At 31.6% G+C, this 20873-nt stretch overlaps 1 protein-coding gene across 5 annotated transcripts in view; it reads right to left on the bottom strand.

Annotated features, from left to right (window-relative positions):
* The window catches only part of LOC118199399 (ATP-dependent translocase ABCB1-like), a 196362-nt gene that overhangs the window by 63876 nt on the left and 111613 nt on the right, over positions 1 to 20873 (bottom strand). For 4 of the 5 annotated variants that reach the window (XM_035371252.2, XM_035371253.2, XM_035371256.2 and 1 more), the window contains 3 exons: positions 10442 to 10637; positions 9436 to 9627; positions 8099 to 8159 (listed from right to left, as the gene is read on the bottom strand). In XM_035371252.2, the coding sequence (XP_035227143.1) occupies positions 8099 to 8159; positions 9436 to 9627; positions 10442 to 10637 (449 nt within the window). Of the gene's footprint in view, positions 1 to 8098; positions 8160 to 9435; positions 9628 to 10441; positions 10638 to 11705; positions 11859 to 20873 lie in introns of those variants that run through there. The other variant, XM_035371257.2, reaches the window with a different exon arrangement.

Below are 20873 nucleotides of genomic sequence, written 5' to 3'. Positions count from 1 at the left end.
AATAAAGGTACGTATGAATCTTTAAACCAGCATCTGCTCTGTAAACTCCCTTCTTTTTTCAAGACGATTTTTTGCAGCAGTACTTACTGATTCAATAGTTGTAGTAATAGTAAAATACAATTTCATTTTCTGGTTTTCCTACAGAAGTCTTGTATAAACAATACTGCTGCTTTGGAAAAAAGATTAATTGAAATTCATCTTCATTTCATAATTATCAAACTGTGTAATCCATTTAGATTCTTTCTTTGGGGGGGGGGAATCTTTCAACACCACCACACAACTTTAATAACAAAAACAATGCATACAAAAGAAAAATCTAGAAATGTCAAAATAAAAATCTAAGATAGATGATCATTCTTCCTGTTTGTTTGTAATGAGATCAATTGCTGCTTGTAAGATTAACTAAACAGGGTACCACATTTAGTGCACAATTATGACTGGCATCCTATTAATAAAAAAATACCAATTAATTTTCATAATATGGTACTTTTAATTTAAATATATTATTTTTTTAAATTTGGTATTTTTAATTGCAGGATTTTAGCCAGGAACTTTGAGTAAAATAATAAATTATCAGAATCCCCACTGCCTCAAATTTATATACATTTGGCTGAACTATCCTCACCTCAAAATAAGAAATGGTTAATCTTCGGATTATGGTAACTTGGTGATTATTTGGCGACAAACCCTGCTACAGAAACTTGCTAGTTTTTTGACACCATTTTGTTTTCACGAAGTAAAGGCTTTTTTTTTTTTTTTTTTTTTTTACTCAACATTTTTTTCCAACAATCTGCTAGCCGAATTACGCTTATGCTAGAACTTTTATGGAACAAAAGTGCTTAGTCATGACGAAGATTAGGTGCGAAATTGGGAGAAAGTGCAGAATCGCCCACTGCTTGCCGCGTTTTTAAGAATTGCACATACACGGTATCCATGTACACATCGACCTATTTTCACTTAAAAAAACATCCCAGAATTGCACAAAAATGGCATTGCGCACACTCAACTTTATGCATGTACACTGCTAAAGTCCTAGGTAGTAACCTTTATCGCCTTACCAAAATGTCGCCAAACTACCTGTTACCATATTCCAAAGATTAGCCTAAGAAATTTGTCTAACTTTATTTTTTTTTACATATCATTTTAAATATGGTGTCCTATCTTCATTCCTTTGAAATCACATTAACTGTGAATAAAATTTTAAAGTAATGCTGTGTTCTATGCTGATTAACATTTTCAAATGATATGAAATTTAATAGCGTTATAATGAAAAAAGATATTTTTTAATTCTTAGCAAATGCTACTTTATTTAAAAAGACACTTGAGAAACCTAAAAACACTTACAGCAAAAGTGTAGTTTAATCATTTCCTTTATTTAATAACTTAGAAAAATGGGTTAAACAAATTGGATAGAGATTTTACTTACTTTAGGTAATATTATATGCTTGATGAATACCATCTGTCATGAACAATATTTATTAAGGCTAAATAATAAAGATAGTACAGTAGAATCCCAATTAATCGAGTTTTGATTAATTGAGGTTCTGTGTTACCTGAGCCAAATGCAATAAATAATAATAAAAGAAAGTTAAAATAGCCTCACTCATAAAGATAAACAATATGTAGACTTGAGTTTCAATTTAATTTAATTCAAACAACAGAAATAAGAACTCCATCATTACTACTTTGAACTTAACAGCCTAGATTCTTGTACACTTTGAATAAAAAAATCAGTTAGTTTTTGTTTTTGCCCTGGAGTCAGAGTATGTAGCTAGTTTTGCAATAACATAGCACAGTTGAAAAATGACTGATAGAAGAAAACATGCGGTTTTATCACTAGAAAAAGTTTGCTGCATGTAACAGGCTAGATCAATGTGAAATGTTTAAAAAAGTGGGTAGTTGTTTAGGCATTGATGAAGTGACAGTTGATGACAGTAGAAGGAAAAGAAAGAAAAGTGAAAAATGGATGACTCCCGTGCACATGCAACTGAAGATGATAATGCAAAGGAATAAAAAATACCTATTATGAAATCAGATCTGCTGTTATTATGGTTTCAGCAGACGAGAGAGAAGGGCTATCTGATATGATATCATAAGGTAAGGTTTTGGACTTTTTCAGCATTTCAAAGCATGATGATGAGGAATCAGCAAAGGTTGACTTGATCATTGTAAAAAATAATAAATAGTTTAAACAAGAGGGCATTGTCACAGACGTGCAACAATTAAACATTGCAGGAGATATTTGTCTGCTAACTCAGGTACAGCGACTTTCTTTATTAACAAATTAGATAATACCATTCAGAAAAAAAAAAGAAGAAAAAAAAAAGGGGGGGGCACAGCAAAGTCATAGCTGTGAAGAAATGGAGCTGAATTTTTAAAATGTTGCCAAGAAAGACACTAGCATCAAAACAAGGACATTCAGCTCTTGAATATAAACAAAATAAAGAAAAGGTTTTGGCATGTAACGATTGTGTAAACCAATCTGGAAATAATAAGTTTAAACTTATAGGGGTAAGGACATTTAAAAATATGAATGTTGATAACCTTCTTGTAAAGTACACAAATCAGAAAAGCCCTTGGATAGATTCAACAGTATTCAAGTCATGGTTCCATGAGGAGTTTGTACTAAGTGTTAGGCGATTTTTCAGATGAAAAAAATTTGCCCCATTAGGCAGTCTTAATTTCAGACAATGCTCCCAGCTGATTGGTGGAATGTCATTGGAATTCTTAGTGGAGAGATCTGGGCTATTTTTGTAACCCCTGGCATTACACCTTGATTCAGCCTTTGGCATAAGCAGTTTTAGAATACCTAAAATGAAACTGATAAACACAGGCTCTTGAAACACTTATTAGAAAATATAAAAAAAAAAACAAAACAGTTAGTTGAAAACTAACACAGTCTGAAAGATGTCATTTACTGGCTGGGAGAATCATGAAACAACATGAAATAATCTATCATTCTGAAAAGGTGGGAAAATATTTCATCGACTGATGATGACACAAGAATGACACAAACTCAAGAAGCAGATGATAAAGAATTAGCTATCTTAAACCAGATACAAGTTATAGAGGCAGTAACGAATAAAGATATCAATGACTCGATGCAAAATGATGAACAATTTAAACTGTTTGATGAGACCATTGTAAATTTAAGTCACACATAATGAAAGTTCTAATGATGAAGACACAGGAATTGTTCAAACGAAGATCAGCCACACAGACTGAGCATGATCGAAAAGGCATTACTCTGTGGTAATGATTGTAGAAAGGTTGCGTGTTCAAATCACGTCCGGATCACCAATGTGGTAATGGCTCTAGATCCCACAGGTTTCTAGTTACTCATATTACATTAAACGTTCTCACTGTATCCATCAAGAACTTTCAGCAGACTTATTACACAGTAAAAACTTATCTTTATTTCAAGACTTCAAATATGCGTACTACTCCTTGAACAGCTGTCTCTGTTCTACTCTCTGCGCTTCTACCTAGGGTTGCCATATTTAACGGCAGACACATAGGGCACACTCCTTATCACTATCATGACAGCTGTATGCTGAACAGCAATACGACATGTTGCCAGCCGACATTATGATGTTGTGACATCTTTTCAATAAGAAGGCAAGTAAATGAGGCAGCACAATTAAACAGAAGACTGTTACGGTTTTTTTTTTTTTTTTTTTTTTTTTTTTTTTAAATATGCGTGATATGTGCCTCATCTGCATTACAGGTGCATGGTTTCATGTTTATAAAACATATCATATTTAATACTATGTATATACCTGTACATTTTGAACATACATATGTTATATATTATGATGTATTTACATGAATCCTTTATGTTAGTAAATTCCCTTTAATATGTACAATAAGACTATATTTAAATTTTCTTTGTATCAATTTGTGTTGTCCTAATCGGAGCTCTATAAATATTAGAAGAAGATGAAAACTTTGGCAAATAACAATAAAAGATAAATCATCTAACAAAAAAAACTTTTTTTTTTTAATATTTAATTTTTTTTTCACTTTCCCTCTCTATCAGTGAGATTTAAAAGGGTGGGGGGGGGAAAGATTTTCAGTTTGAACAGTTTAAATAAACTAAAATTTTCTGTTTTGTTGATTTAATAATACGCAAGTTCAATAAAGCAAAAACTAGTTTATATATGAAAAAGAATGAAAATCTAAATAAAATAAATCTATGTCAACTATATGTATGTAAGATAAAAAATATGAAGGCAAACTTCTGGTTTTAATTGGCTGTGACCTCTTTTGTTTTTCACTTTATTTGGGGAATTCCTCTCTCTGTCTTGGTAATGATGCCATAGGTCTAAACTGAGTCATTTAAATTAATTATGCGATTTTACGTAATGCTTAATGCAAATGCCTCTTGACCAATCATTAAATTGTAAAGCAAAACTGTTTAACTACCTCCCTTTTTCCTCTACATTACTACTACGACACTCTTTTTCTCTTCTCGCTTATGCTTTCATCCTGTTAAGACACTTCTGCTATCATCTATGTTCGCTTCCATTGCCATAGTATAAAAAATGTTCTGGAAATAGGCACGATTGGAGTGCCAAGTGAATTGTTGCCACAAAAGTGAATTTAAATAAATATGGAATTTAATCCGTCTCGACTGTTTCTTCTTCAAAATGGATGGACACTCTAAGCATCAAGTATCTACGCCATCAGTATTTTTACGCTTCTACATCTTAATGTACTTACATCAGTGCTTCCCAAATTTGAGCTTTTATTACATTAATTAGCCTAACAGGATTAAATTACGTGCTACTAACATCAATGGAATATTTATTCTCCAGTTAGATTTCTGTAAAATAGTATTAGATATCGTCGAGTATTCAAATATGATGTGCTATCATTACATATATATGTCCGTCATTATATGTATATATGTACATAGCTGGTATGGCCATAATGTGGCTCGGGAGCCACGTGAGGCTCATTTATGTAAAATATAGGGTAAACTAAAACTACTCAATGCCTAAAAGAAGCAATTAATTAATTTCATTCTTTTTATAATGGCATTAAATGATTTTTTTTTCCATTTGAAACCTGTTTCACTACTTTTAAATAATATAAATATGAACTTACAAATCGTTATTAAACCTTGTTAGAATAATAATGTGAGAATTTTCAAGTGAAAACTGAACATGGGCAACATTGAATTGCCTAGGATGGTGAATTTTGAAAGGTGTCAGTTAAATTGTTCCTGAAATATTAACTAAATAAGGGTATATTTCACTTTTTCTTTATTAATATGCTTAATTTATATGAGCTGACAAAAGGACTGATTGCCTAGCATACTGAAAATGCTGGAGCCATGGCTAAATTGCAATTATTATAGAAGAAAAAGCACATTGTTGATATTGTGTAGGATGAACAAACCTGGAAAAAATTTCTTCCCAGAATGAAGGTCATTCATACAAATATTTCAATATACAGACTTTCAAAGATTATTAAACTATACTTATATACTATTTTTTCCATATACAGATGAAATATTAACCAATTAAACTATTTAATTTACTTCAAAGATTTCAATCATGCATTATTAAAAATAAAATTAGCAATATTTTTATGAACTCCTCTAAAAAATATCGTTGTTAAAATTTTCGTCACATCAGTTGCTTTTCTTTCATCTTTTATATTAAATTTAAATAAGTGATTAAATCACATTTAAATAGAAACTTTTTTTGTATAATGTAGTGCATTCTGCTACTTTAATTAGAGATTTCAGATTATCAATGTTTTCAAGAGAAATGGATATCTTTAATTTTAATCTCAAATTCCTTTTAACTATGTAATTGTTTAATTAAAAAAATATGGTTAGATAAAAAAATTTCAATCTTTAAGAAGTACATTTGAACTTATAATGAGAGCTCCATACTTATGAAGTGTTGAAATTCTGTGTTCTGAATGTGCACATGACATTTATTATATCAGGAAATAAAGAGAACTCTTTAAGGCATTTACAGTGTTTTGTAAACAGTTTGATGTCCTAGCAAAATAGAAAGTATTGCCATCTGAGAAAAATATTTGTTGCAAGCCTCATACGTAAGCAATCCAGTGAAATAAATGCACAGTTATATCTTGAATAATCTCCCCCTATTTTTAAAATCAAATAAATGCATGTGTCCATGTGGTAGTCATTTGCCACGAAAGAACACTAGGATGTTTCTCTTCCCTTTCATCTCTTGTTTCTCTAACTTGGTCATTCTGAATAGCCAATTTTAACCTTCCAGCATGCGCATATGCGGAAAATTTATGAAAAATTATGTTTTTAAGGCACATTTTTCGCATATCAAAGCTGAGACATCTGAAGGTCATTTCTATTCCTCCTTTCTACCCTTCCCCACATCATGGAATGTGTCAACAGGAAGTCATTTGACTTTTTTTTTTAACTGGGCTTTTTGCTATGTGGCAGCTTTTTCATAAAAGTTACGACATGCGCATGGTTGTGTTTTAAAATTCGGAAAATATTTTATTTCTCAAATATTTTGTAATTTTGTGTTATTAATTGCCATGTATTATTTTTAATTTGAATACATTTGGGTCTGTAAATTTTATATCGGTTTTCATGGCAAACAAGTATGTGCAACCAGCTGATTTTGCTCGCATTCTTCAAGAATTATCTAATGAAGAAAAGGAAGACAAGGAAACCTTTGGATGGGAGAACAATAGTGATTTCCATTCCTTATTTTCTTTTATTTCTATGTTTTACTAATAAATAAAAACATTAAAGTTAGTTTAAAGTGTGTTTTTGTAACCAGTAAGAAATAAATTTCCTTGCTTTCCTTGTAAGTAATGCTAAACTTACTTTTTTTCCTACCAAGGTGTTTTCCCTTTTTTATTGTCTTTACTTGTCTTTGATGAATATTAAAATTAGCTTCGATATTAAATAATAAATTTAAAGTTTTCTATAATGAAATACATCATTGCATTTCCATCTCACTAACATAAGAACTTAAAAATAATTTACTTATATTTGAATGTGATATTATTTGTATTTTGCAATAATAAGATTAATATTTTATTTCTTAACAAATTTATTGTCAATATTTACTCATTTCTGTCGTTTTTCCTGCCAAAAACGGTAAAATAATGGATGTCATAAAAAATACGATGCACGCATACTGGAAAATTACCAAGCGCACATGCTGAAAGGTTAAATATTACACTTTATGCTCTTCAATTTCTAGGGCACAAACTCCTAAAGTAGAAGGCGTATCATAACTGCTTTCTTAAACTTGTTTCAGGCATTAAATTAACATCTGCATGCCAAGATTAGATAGCAATTTCTTTTAATCTATGATGCTTCTATTTTAATTTTAGTAAACTTCCGCAGAAAATTCTTTGAAGTGTTAGACTCTAATCTGAAATTTTTAGATTTCAATTTTAAAAAAATTTATTAACATTCTAAATTTAATTGAAAAAAGAAATGACACAGGTAAAAAACTTCAATATTTCTATAATACCAAATATTTAAAAATTCCAAATTATGTAACATATTAGAAAATTTTAAATATCTCTAATTTATATCAATGATTCTTTTTTTTTTCCTAGTCTACCTTTTCATTAAAGAAGTCTATAAAATGTATAATTTTGAACTTCTCAGGAACTATTAGTTTTAAAACATTAAATTATAAATACAAAAGCATTGCATAACTTTTAAATATTTCATGCCCAAAGTTTTTATGAGTATTTTTACAACAGTTTTATATATCCAGAGTGCATTACTTATGAATTATACCATGCAAGTTATCACAATACGATCATTAATTTTACAACAGTTTCAGCATTTGAATTCTAACAAATTTAGTGTTTGAATACAAGAAAATGTATAATCTAAACATTAATGCACAGCATACATCTATTAACATTGCTTCTGTTTCTAATAAACATTGACAGCATGCACAGTTTCATTAAAAATGAAGTGAAGTTAGAAATAAATTTCAATATATAAAAATTCAAAACATAATAAAGATTAATAAAAATCACATAGCATTTAGTATCATAGAAATAGAAATCAACATTTCAAAATAACAGAGATATGCCAGAGCCTGACCTTAAAAATACTCACCAAAGTTAAAAAACTGGTAGGAGTTACAGAATCATCATCGGAATCTTTTTCTTTTTTCTCCCTAAAAAACAAAAAAATGGTCATAATAAAAAAATTAATACATAAATAATTTTTTATTTGTTATATAGTTGAAATATAACTTTTTATAATTTAATTATCCATATCAACAATGAATGAATATAGTTCATTCATCCAGCACTGCAAATTTTAACAACGTATTTTAATATTTGCAAAAAGTAATTTTAGTGATAATAAAAGTACAATTCTTGATTAATTATACAGATCTTGGAAATGAGGAAAGCTATAAAACAAAGGAAAGCAGAGTCTAGAAACTTACATTTTAAATATTTTGCTTGACAACAAAATTATATTTAGAAATTTTGATATTTTGTCTGACAACAAAAATCTTACAAGGAATGTGATGCTAGAAATGGTAAGTTTAAATAAGTTTAAAACATACAAAACATCACTGAACATTTCCAGATCTTTAATTACATAATAAGTTATCAAAACACATTTTTAGATATTCAAGACATATCATTTTAGTGGTAATAATTATTTATTTGTAGCTGGGTAAACAATTTAATACTTATTTTAACTGTTATTAAAACATGTCTTACTATAAGTTTAGTAGATTAGCCCTACTCTAACATTTAATGCCTGCATATTGTGAATCATTTGACATCAGAAAATCTAATTTTCAGGTAAAAATCTGATAAATAATAATATTCAATAAATTAAATAGAAACATTCAACATCTATCTTAAGTGACCTGAGTGAATACATGGATTGATAGATCTAAAAACAATATTTATGAAGTTTCATTGTCTCATGGTATCGCATATTTAAGTGAAAGTTGTTTTTATTTATATACAATGTGTGCAGGAAGGGAGGGGCTAAATAAAATAAAAAAATTATAAAATAGCATCTTTAAAATAATGCAAAAATTCAAGTTTCATAAATTAAATCAACTTTTCAGGCACAGCTCAACATAAAAATAAACAAATTACATAACCACTGAAAAATTTTAATATTATAATGCTTTAAATTTTAAAACTTTGCTACTTTAGTGCCCATTATATGATTATTAATACTCTGTACAATTTAAATTTCTTTAAAATTCTTGGAAATTTTCTACAGCTTTGCTGCTGAAGACATACAGTTCGAAAACAAAGTTAAATAGGAAAAAGTTATATAAAGTAATTAACAGATTACTTCTTTACTACATTTTTTCATGTGCAGTATATTAAAAAATGTAGTCATTCAGATGTTGCAAAATAAAGACATATTATAATTTAGTTATTATGTAATAGGAAAAAGTTAAGAAGTATATTTACTTTGTTGACCCTGAATCCTCTTCATGTAATCCATTAGGCAATTTAGGGATACCCTTTAACCCTAAATCATTAGTAAACTGATTACTCATTATAGAAATATTAGACTCCTTTGCATGGCCATCAAAATATGGTGGAATAGGTGGTGATAAGTAACTTTCAATATAAGCACCATTCTCGGTACACTTGTTCATCCTGGCGGGAAAAAAAATTCAAGTGAAATTGATCCAAAGTCTATTGATCAATGCATCATTATTTTTATAATTACAAATATACAGAGAATGAAACAAATGCCCATGAATTAAAATATAATTAGGGTTAGTAAAGAAAGATAATATACTTAAGTTTACTACCTACTTTTTTTTTTTTTTTTTTTTTTTTTTTTTTTTTTTTAAATATTACAGGAAGTTACATGTAACAGTGATTAAAATAATAATAATACTTATACAAACAGTATTTAAAATCTCAAGACATTGTAACCAATAACAATTAAAAATCATATTTTTCTTTGATACATGCATTACTTGAAAATACAGCCTAGTGCTCATGAAATTAATTTAGAATAACATTTTCAGAAGTTTTTGGTTTGAATATGAATGCTATTTGAGAGGGAAAAAATAATATTTTACAGTTAAAAACATGAAGGAAAGCCTTTAAGAGTAAAAAATATCTGTGCAACAATATCTTAGTTTTACATACGAAAAAGTTTATGAATAGTTATAGTTTATAAGTTTTATTTTACATATGAACTAAAATTATAGCTTTTATATTGCAGTATTTCATCTATAACAAAATGCAAGAAATGACACAAAAGAGTGAAAGGTTACTGCTTTACTGGTGGCTAGGTTGAAAACTGTGAACTATGATCATCTAAAATGTACACCATGTACATCTAGAATACAATAATTTATAAGATATACCACCATATGCAAACCTTTAAATTTTGTTACTAAACATGATTTAAATAAACTATACTTAATATGATTTAAATAAAAATATCGATGCCTACCTAGGATTTGGTATTTCTAAGGAATAAGCAAGGGAATTCCCATTTAATGAAGGAATATAAGGAATTTCATTATCTTCAAATGCTGGGTTAATATGCTGCTCTCGTATTTCATTTTGTTGATTATCATCTAAGGATTTGTACCCAAGGAGACTAGATACAGGATTAGATCTGGAATTCTCGTCCGCCATTTTTCGTTCTGAAAGAGAAAAATCAGGAATGGTGTTATATAAAAACTATGAAAAACAAAATTAATATTCAAGTAACCTAAGGTGAGACTGTTGTCGATTACGTGTTCTGCCATACTACTTAAAGCACAACACGGCCTTTTACCCTAAGTGATGGTGCTGGTAGTAGAGTTAATGGTGCATAACCAGAAAAGTTATATATGCCATTAAGCAAGACCTCCTTATTAGGTGGAAGGAGTGAATCAGACAAAAAGCCACCTTGAAGAGATCAAAGACATTCACTTGTTGTTGACCAGTGTTTGATGTGTGTATCATATGATCTCTGATATCATCACAAAGTCAGCTTCTGTGTGCTCTAAGCTATAGTACATAATTTGATTCTTGCTTGTTTTATATGTAAATTAGTTTTGATGAAAATCCTATTGCTAGTTTCCCACTGTTTAAGTCTCCTTTTCTTTTTTTTAATTAATTTTCAACTAGTTTAGGTCATTATTTTCCAGTTAATTTGTTCATATCTATTGTTATATGCTTTCTACTGTTTGGATTTGTTAAAGTATAATTGTTTGGAGTAAATGGTTTAGCTTTTTACCTGCTTTCAGTTCACATTTACATGGCTCATAATGTGTTTGCCTTGTCGATTTTCATTCTTTGTAATATTTGTTTTAAACATGGGAATTTTAAGCAAAGTATTTTGAAAAGTGGTGCTGAATTTTTTCCCACTTTTTTTACCTCACTATTAATGCAGGATAATACAGGAATAAAAATTAATGACTGCAAATAATTAATTAAATGTTTTGCTCCGATTTATAATTTTCCCCCTTTTTTTTAAATTTCAATAATTTATTAAATACAATTTCATGATAAAAAATATGAATAAATTTATTAGATAAAGATATTAGTATAGAAATTATATAAAAATATATGATACATTTTCATTATTTTAAAAACAAAAAAACTATTGGGACAGTATAATGTTATTAGAAGTATTTCATAAATATTATAGTGAGATGCACACATTTAATCAATTTCATTGTTTTATGTAAAATATTTATTTCAGAGTAGTTTTTCCATACACTTACCAAATTTATGAATTCTGAAACGTATTCCATTATAACTTGCCGCGTATAACTTTTATGTGAAAAAATATTTAGCATATCAACCAAGCACAATGTCCAATTAAAATAATTCATTAAAAAAAATGGGCTAAAAATGACCTATGGCTCTGAAATAAAATCAAAAATGAAAACAATTTCGCGCTGTAAAACTAAAACAAGTTACATGTTGCCAGATATCACTTGCAATAAACACAATAGAGAGAGGCTAACATTCTAACAGAGGTGGTGCCTACTGCTACATTTTTAACTATAAAATATTATCTATCTAAAATTTGAAAATTTCTAGCGAAAGAGTGAAATCACTTATGGATATACTATTTTCAGCAACTACCTGAATTCTACATATATCTGAATAAAATCAACCGTGAAATAAGTCATTTTCTATTATGAATGATATACAATTGTACAGTTTGTTAAATAATGATAGAAACTGATTATAATTAGAAGTATAATGTTTGCTAACTTGATCTGACAATTTTAAGACGACAAGCAAAAAGGAAGAACTGTTGTAATTTTCAACTGTTACCTTTTAAAGCTAATGGGGGAATTTTAAGATTCTAATAGATCAATATATTGAGTAAATATTCAATTATGCTCCAAGATATATATAATATTATTTTATAGTAACAGATTCATTGTGTGAGAAAATCGGCATTATTCTAAGAGAAAGTCGTTTCACAAATGTTATCAATGCGACAGATTATAAAAGAGACTTTCAACCACGGTCGGATGGGGTTGGTCTCGTCGTTCGGCAAGGCGCAAGAGTATTGTGGAATAAAGTCATAAAAGTATCGGCACTATTTTCAACTTCATAAGGAAAGCAACTTTCCTCAAAGGCGACCGGGACGCCCTCGTGAAGTTCCTTGGTGAACAGTTGTCAATTTGTAGAAAGGAGCCAGCATCCCTATTCAAGCTGACCATCGATCACCAAGACACAAAGGTGACCTGATATAAAGTGATAAATGTGCCAGCACCTTTACAATGTCCAGTCTCATAAAGGAACCCTCATCAAAGCTGATGGAATACACATGCGTAGGTCTTGATTTTGGTGAAAAGTTGTTGCCTTGTGTCAAAGTGCTGATACCTTTATAAAATTTTATGAAATCATCCGGGTGGCCAGACATGACTCCTTGCTTTTATGCAAGGGATTGAAGAATGAAATCCAGCAACTGCGAATTTTCGATGAGCTAAAGACGACGGGGTGAAGACGTTGAGATTAACACGGTTACCATTCCACTTTCCATTTTTTAGAGTGTCATTAAATTTTTTTCATTTCTCAGAATTTATCATTTTTTTCCGGTAAAAATTCTACAATTATGATTAATATTTCATCTTCTTAAACCATAGATATCAGGTAACAAAGCGTAACAGAAACCGACGTCTAGGGAAATTTCCCGAACTCCTGAGCGCCCCATCCATTCTTCAGCTACTTAATATAATTGTTAAACAGAAATTAGCCAGACTGTAATTTAGCTAAGTTTTACATCTTTCATAAAAATTTTTTGGTGCCTGCAGTTTGTGTATACTAGATGACCGTACTTTCATTTAAATGCAAATAATATTTATTTAAAGTATCCTAATCTCAACAAATTACGACTGATATATATTTAAAAATAAACTAAATTTAGAAATGATTTGCATATTATTTATAGTACTTACATATTATCTCGCCGATTGCGAAACTGTCCCCAGGCAGTTCGATTTAACACAAGTTCAATAACACCAGATTTAACATCAGTCGGCAAAACAATACACTCATAACATCTGCGCTTTGGTCTAATGTAATTCCGATTGATTCTCGATAAGCCACCTTTCATTTTTATAAACAAGGACATAAATTAACTGTTATTAATTGTTAATGCCATTTATTATTTTTTTTCTTTTTGAAAAACAAAATTATTAAAATTTAGGACCTGCCTTCTTAACATCAAGCAGTGGATTATTTTCAAAGCTTCGGTATCTTGCCATGAAAAATACAAAAAAGGATATATTACACATTTTGGATGCCATTATATTCAGCTGAATATGACGGACAAAACAATAATAGATTGCAACAACTCCCTGCGAAAAATTTGTACTCATCGAGTTCTAAATAGTGTGTCCGGTAAAATTGGAAGGCCTAAAATTTTCAGAAATCGACGATAACCTTTTTACAAAGCGCAAAAAGTGAAACGGGTTGAATATTGATTTTTTATTAAATATTGTTGATTGATTGATTGTTTATTAAATAATTCTTTATTAAATAAAGATATGTCAGTTCCTCTAGACGTTCCCAGGAATGATTGACATGACATTGGCGAGATCGCTGCCAACATAGTTCAATGGTGGCCAGCTTTCGCGATCGACGGGATAATACGTAAGTACCGCACTTATTATTAGTGTAATACATTTTTTAAAACAGAGTTATTTTTAATGCAACTGGACAAGCTTGGCAGGTCTAACAGTTTGTCTTCATGCAGATATGAAATATTGATGCATTTTAAGTAATATGAAAGACTGATTGCTAACGGTTCATAAGTTTGAACAGAAGCTTTTAAAGCGAGTGCTTAAAAAATTCAAATAATTCAAAAGTAGCATTTTTGATTTCTATTTTACTTAAGCCGTTCTGTTAGATTTAATTTTAATATATAAATAAAAACACTAAATTTACCCGAAATAAAACTGTTAATGATCCAAGCAAATAAGTATTAAATAGCTGAATCTTTGGAAGACAATTTCTTTCAGTGCTCTGTGATTCAGATGAAAAGTAACCAATACATGCCACAAAATTACAAAAATTTTTTACTGATATTTCTGATGCACTTACGATTATTGAATAAAAACGTCGCGGTTCTAGGATAGGTCCTCTTGAATTGATGCATAAATAGCTTCATTCATTGGTGGTCAAGACTGTGAGGAATTTTAAAAACGCCTGTGAATATTCAGAGCATTTTATATATTAGAAAAATTGCGACTTATTGAGCAAAGCTACACCCGAAAAATTTAAGGTTTTTCCATTTTCTCGCCGTGGCTAAAAGATCTCAATGCAACAAGCATAACACAAGTAAGTACAATTTAATTTTAGTGCTTACTTATAATAAAAATAATAATAATTATATATATCTTATAACAAAAATAATGCATTTGTTAAAAAATATTCTACATCTAGCAGTGTTGATAATTTATATAAAGAGTGTTAAAAACATCGTATAGTAAAAAACCATTAAACAGGGAAAGTTCGTAACCTACAAAATCTGACACATGTTTTATACCAAGCAGCAATAATCTGCAGTTTGATTCTTAAGGTGATTTTTTGAACATCTTCTGACAGTGAATAATTAATGCTTTACAATCTACGAATACAACTCTACTACCATTAAAAATTACAATGACTGATATGAGAAAAACAGAAGCTTATGATACAGGATTAAGTCAATGTTGAGATGCAATAAATAACAATAAATGTTGGAAATGTCTGCTAAGTTCCATGTGTAAGGCTGCCTCTGCTGCCTGAATGTCAGGCAAATGGATATAATGTGGAGGTTACACTGTTAGATGGTACAAAAGCTAAAATTATATCATGTGGAAAACTTGTCGCTAGAAATAACTTAACTGACGTATCTAAGTTACATGTTTATTATATGTCCATATTGAATTATGGCACAGTGTCTTATCATAAAAATAAGACGCATATGCAACAAATTTTGCATAATACAGATGAGAAGCAAACCCTGCAGTAAACAAAAATTTTAATGCAAAAGTACATCGACAGTCAAATAAGTCCCATGAATTTCATGAAAAACAAGGAGGAGGTTAATCAGAATACATGTAAATGGATCTAATTGATAAACTCACCTCATGGTGCATATTATTGCATTCACTTAAAATGGTGGCCACGGATCCGACTGCATTGACGTTAAGAAAATTCTTATCGACAGAGCAATTACTTTTATCTTTAAATGAACCATATATATCAGAATAAAAACTGTTTCGGAAAGCGAAATAAACAGATGATAGGTCTTGTTTGTTCAATGCTTTCTATAGCATAGTGCGAATTAATATAGGCCAGTGCATTAAGAGAACAGTATATGAAACCCCTGTTCAAAACAAAAACAAACCAAAAAATCAGACAAAAACAGCACTGCAGCATTTTTAATTGCAAAAGAAGTGCTCGTTATTAATGTTAATATAATTTATCACTATGATTAAAAGACATTGATCATTAAATTTTCCTACCGAAACCATCTGTAATTACACTGATTATCCTAAATTAAGGAAAAATCACAAAAATAGCGATAACTCCCTCAAAAATAAGCCAAACCGTGTAAAATTTGAATATGTTGCCAAGTAAGAGTAGCTGAGTAAAACTGCAATACGCAAATTAGGGGCGTTGCACTCGGAATACGTCATCTGCGAGGAGAATAAAAGCCCATGTTTAAGAGCAAGTCCACATATTTCACTGTGACAGTGACATCAGAAATCTGAGGTAGCCAATTCGTAACAATGACCGCAAGGCATCATTTGCCTGCAGAACTGCGATGGAGAGTCATTGGGAGACTAGAGGCAGAACAAAGTCAAACAGAAGTGGCCAGATGGCTAAAGGTGAGTCCTTCTGTGGTTCATAGACTTTGGAGGCAATTCAAACGACAGATTCGGCATCTAGGAGGTTCTGCCAAGGACGGCCAACTGCTATGACGAGCGCCGATGACCGATATTTGACATTATGTGCACGCAGGAATAGAAACGCTACTCCGACTCTTCTTAGATCCTCCCTTGCTGCAGTCACCGGAAAGTTCGTGTCAACGTCAGCTGTGCGTAGAAGGCTTCACGAAGGTGGTATGTATGCGAGGCGACTAGCCATTTGTGCGCCGCTCACGTCACGCCATAGGAGGGACCGTTTTCAGTTGGCACGACACCATGTCCACTGGATGCTTGATCAATGGAGGGCAGTTCTCTTTACGGATGAGTCCAGGTTTAGTCTAGAAAGCTATACTAGGCGTTATTTGATATGGAGAGAACCCAGAACCCGTTATCATCCGTCTAAACATCCATGAAAGAGATTCGTACGGAAGGAGCAGTGTCTGTGTTTGGGGTGGCATCTCTTTGGGTGGACGCACAGACCTCCATGTCTTTCCAAGGGGAACCGTCAATGCTCAAATTTATAGAGATGACATTCTTAATGTTTATGTGCGCCCATATGCCGCAGCAATAGGGGATGCTTTCCTGTTACAGGACAACGCAAGACCACACATGACTCGCATCGTAGATGTTTATCTTCAACAGGAATTATGCGCATAGAGTGGCCAGCTTGATCCTCGTACTTGAATCCTATCTAGCTTTAGAGAGACGTCTAGCAGGTCTCAATCCGCCCCCTCAAACCCTTGTCGCGCTTGCAACTGCTTTGCAAGAGCAATGGCTCTCGCTTCCTATGGAACTGATAGACCGCATAATTGAAAGCATCACGCATCGCTGTATGTGCTGTATTGCTTCTAGAGGCAATCATATTCCATATTGAAGGTACTTTTCCTATAGCAAACTGACACCTTCGATTTGTTCATTTTATACATGTGCTAAATTTCTATACTACCATATTTGACTGGTAATTTCTTTTTTATGTTATTTGATACCTTACTATGTGTTGTATATTGTGGGTAAGTTTCATTAAATTCTACATGTTACGTTTTCAGTTATCGTGATTTTTGTAATTTTTCCTTAATTTATGATAACCAGTGTATTTACAGCTTTTCTATATTTTAAAGCTCTGATTCCATTGTATTAAAAATCAAATACGTTTACTATCTTGCCTTTTATCTCCATCAGCACCAAAATTTGATGGCTAGCCAACGGCGTCAACATTTACAGTGAAGAAGTAATAAATAACTGCAGTATGAAATTATCGCAATAATTGATTCAAGCTTTAAATATGCATTTAGAAAAACTATTCTCAAATGAAGAGAAAAGGACTACTAATACGTTTTCAAAAATTCGAGAAAAGGCAGCTTAGAAAACATCATATGATTTTGTGCAAGCTAATCCTGTTACGTGGAATAATTGTATAAATCGCTCTATTGTTGCGTGCGCACGGGTTCGTTATGAAATGAATGCACAAGTCCGATGAAAAATGAACAAAAATTTATTATTATCACAACAAAAATGCTTAAATTTTCTCAAATTATCACGCAGTATTACAATATCTCACAGTAGTTTTCTTTTAACTACTCAAATGTCCAATAGAACGTAATTCAAAACAGCTAAAGAACGCTAATCCGCGAATTCGCTACAATCAACAAGAGTAGTTTTCTAAACAACAACAAACTAAGCAACTCTACAAACTGAGATGTTTTCCTCCTTTTATAAGATTTTAAAATCACGCGCTAGAATTTTCCAGTACTTTCTCGAAATCAAAAAGAGATATTTATTTATTTAATGCACGCGATTTTGTATTTTCAATTTTCCGGCTTAGCTTTCTTTTAATATTCGTCACGCGCTGCACTGCGCGAGAAATAAAACCATTTAATTTATAATTGAACTAACATTAGCTTTTTAAATACCAAATTCGTAACACTGCCCCCTTCCCAGGGACTGCACGTCCCGGGCAGTACAATCCCTGGACAGGAATCTAAACTTACAACTGTGGCATAAATGCAACTGAGGCATAAACATTACATTACAATATCAAACAACATGAACAATAAATGCAATAACTAACTTAAACAAATCAAATGCTATCAAATACAAATCAAATCAAATACACATTTAAAAACAAAAAGGACCATGGTCTTATACAATTTACAATTATTTAAATTACGTACTATGGCCATAGTAATGAGCTAACCTATCGTAATGACCGACTTTAGGTTTAGAGTTCGAAGACTTACGGAGACGTCATTCAGTCTGTTCCGCACTGTACATAGACCATCCGAAGGTGACTGTAGTTTAGGACTGAGTCCTTTTCGTTGAATCGGGTTCCACAACCTCACCCTGTCTCCTTCGTTGGATCTATGTCCAGTAGCTCTCGTGTTGTATCTGGTCTTCACTTTCTCCGTCGCCAAGTTCACTAGCTTTCGTGCGAAACGGGGCATCACTTCAAAACGGGCCTGGACAACTCTTGGATGTGTTCCTCAGGTGATGAAGGCGCATCCGTACGGCGATCAAACAGGCGGTCACAAGGCAGACGAAGGTCTCGACCGAAGAGCATCTGGGCTGGAGAAGAGCTGGTAGTCTTGCGTTTCTTTTCGACCCTAGTATGATTTCGGCAGCTTCCCAAGCTGGATCTTTCGGACAAGGCGTCGGCATTTCCAGGCGAGGATCCTTTTTGAGGATGGATAGTCATGCCATCATATGCTGAAAGCAGTTTGTTGTTTTTCAAGTCTAAGGAAAAATTGTATTTCCTTAAAAAGTCCAATCCGAGTATGCATGGAATCCGAGTATGCATGGATACAATATCTCACAGTAGTTTTCTTTTAACTACTCAAATGTCCAATAGAACGTAATTCAAAACAGCTAAAGAACGCTAATCCGCGAATTCGCTACAATCAACAAGAGTAGTTTTCTAAACAACAACAAACTAAGCAACTCTACAAACTGAGATGTTTTCCTCCTTTTATAAGATTTTAAAATCACGCGCTAGAATTTTCCAGTACTTTCTCGAAATCAAAAAGAGATATTTATTTATTTAATGCACGCGATTTTGTATTTTCAATTTTCCGGCTTAGCTTTCTTTTAATATTCGTCACGCGCTGCACTGCGCGAGAAATAAAACCATTTAATTTATAATTGAACTAACATTAGCTTTTTAAATACCAAATTCGTAACAATATGCATTTACAAAAACTATTCTCAAATGAAGAGAAAAGGACTACTAATACGTTTTTTTCAAAAATTCGAGAAAAGGCAGCTTAGAAAACATCACATGATTTTGTGCAAGCTAATCCTGTTACGTGGAATAATTGTATAAATCGCTCTTTTATACCAAACCAATGCCATAAAACGAAAAATAGAAGTAGGTTTTGAAAGGTGAGATGTTGGCTCAGAACAAGGAAGCAGAAAAATCCATGGATGCTAAAGTTATTCACTGCCTGTAGGTTTTGAAAAGGAAACCTCATTTAGGTGGTACAGGGCAATATTAATTGCGATGAAATTTCAACTCTTTTGCACGTTATGATAGTATAAGAATATTACTGGCAATTTCAGCAAATGAAAATCACCGTCTAGAATAATTTGATAACAGATCTTCCTTAATGATAAATTTGAGAAAGAAATATTTATGTGCCAACTGGAAAGCTTCAATGACAGCATAGGTAAAATTCGTATTTTGAGAAAGAATCTTTGCGGGCGCAAGAATCAATGCTTCTAATGTTTATTATCAAAATGGAGATCTAGGAACAGCTGCGATCCTTCCTTTTTTATGGTACTTTCGGAGCTGGATTAAGACTTTTACAGTCCTTAAGCACTGATGTCTTTACATATATGTTATGCCAGTTTTTTCCCCATTCCCTTCTCTCTCAGCAGAAATTTTTGTGTTTCCTCTTTTCCTCCGAGTCCCTAAGCACCTTTTTTCATACCCTTTTTTCTTGAAGAACACGCTTGTTTTGCGTCATGGTTAATCGAGCTCTGGGTAACTGATAACAAGAAATTGATTGTAATGATTTGCGAGGATGACGGTCAAATTGCTGGAATAATATAAGGATCATAAATTTCTTTTTCAAAATTTAAGATAATTTTCTTTGTTCCAATAAATAATTTTCTTCAGCCGCAAATCTATTGGAAAGATAAAGAAGACATTTTCAAATATCAACAAGTTTATATCACCCCTAAAAGATTCTGAATTATACTGATGTCGATATTAATCCAAATTTCATATGATTCGAATGAAAACGGTAATAATATTTTGCTTTTAAAAAAAGAAGAAGTTCCGTATATTGGGGGTAATTTAATGCATTTAACTAAGGCGACACATTCTTTTAAGTTTTGTGCATGTTAGAAAGTTGAAAATTATTACAGAAGTCTAATGCACAATTACTAATGCGTGATCTCTTTCATCAAGGATAATGAGGATCGAATTTTGTAGATATTCACTGATACTGATTTTGCTAGAGATATTAATCAACCACTGAAATTATCACAAGTTACGGAAGTGGAATCGTTACTAGG

This window comes from Stegodyphus dumicola, chromosome 5, assembly GCF_044657685.1.
Source record: "Stegodyphus dumicola isolate Sdum_Otavi_A_Nest chromosome 5, ASM4465768v1".
NCBI classification, from domain to species: domain Eukaryota; kingdom Metazoa; phylum Arthropoda; class Arachnida; order Araneae; family Eresidae; genus Stegodyphus; species Stegodyphus dumicola.
This window is presented reverse-complemented; position numbering and strand designations above follow the sequence as displayed.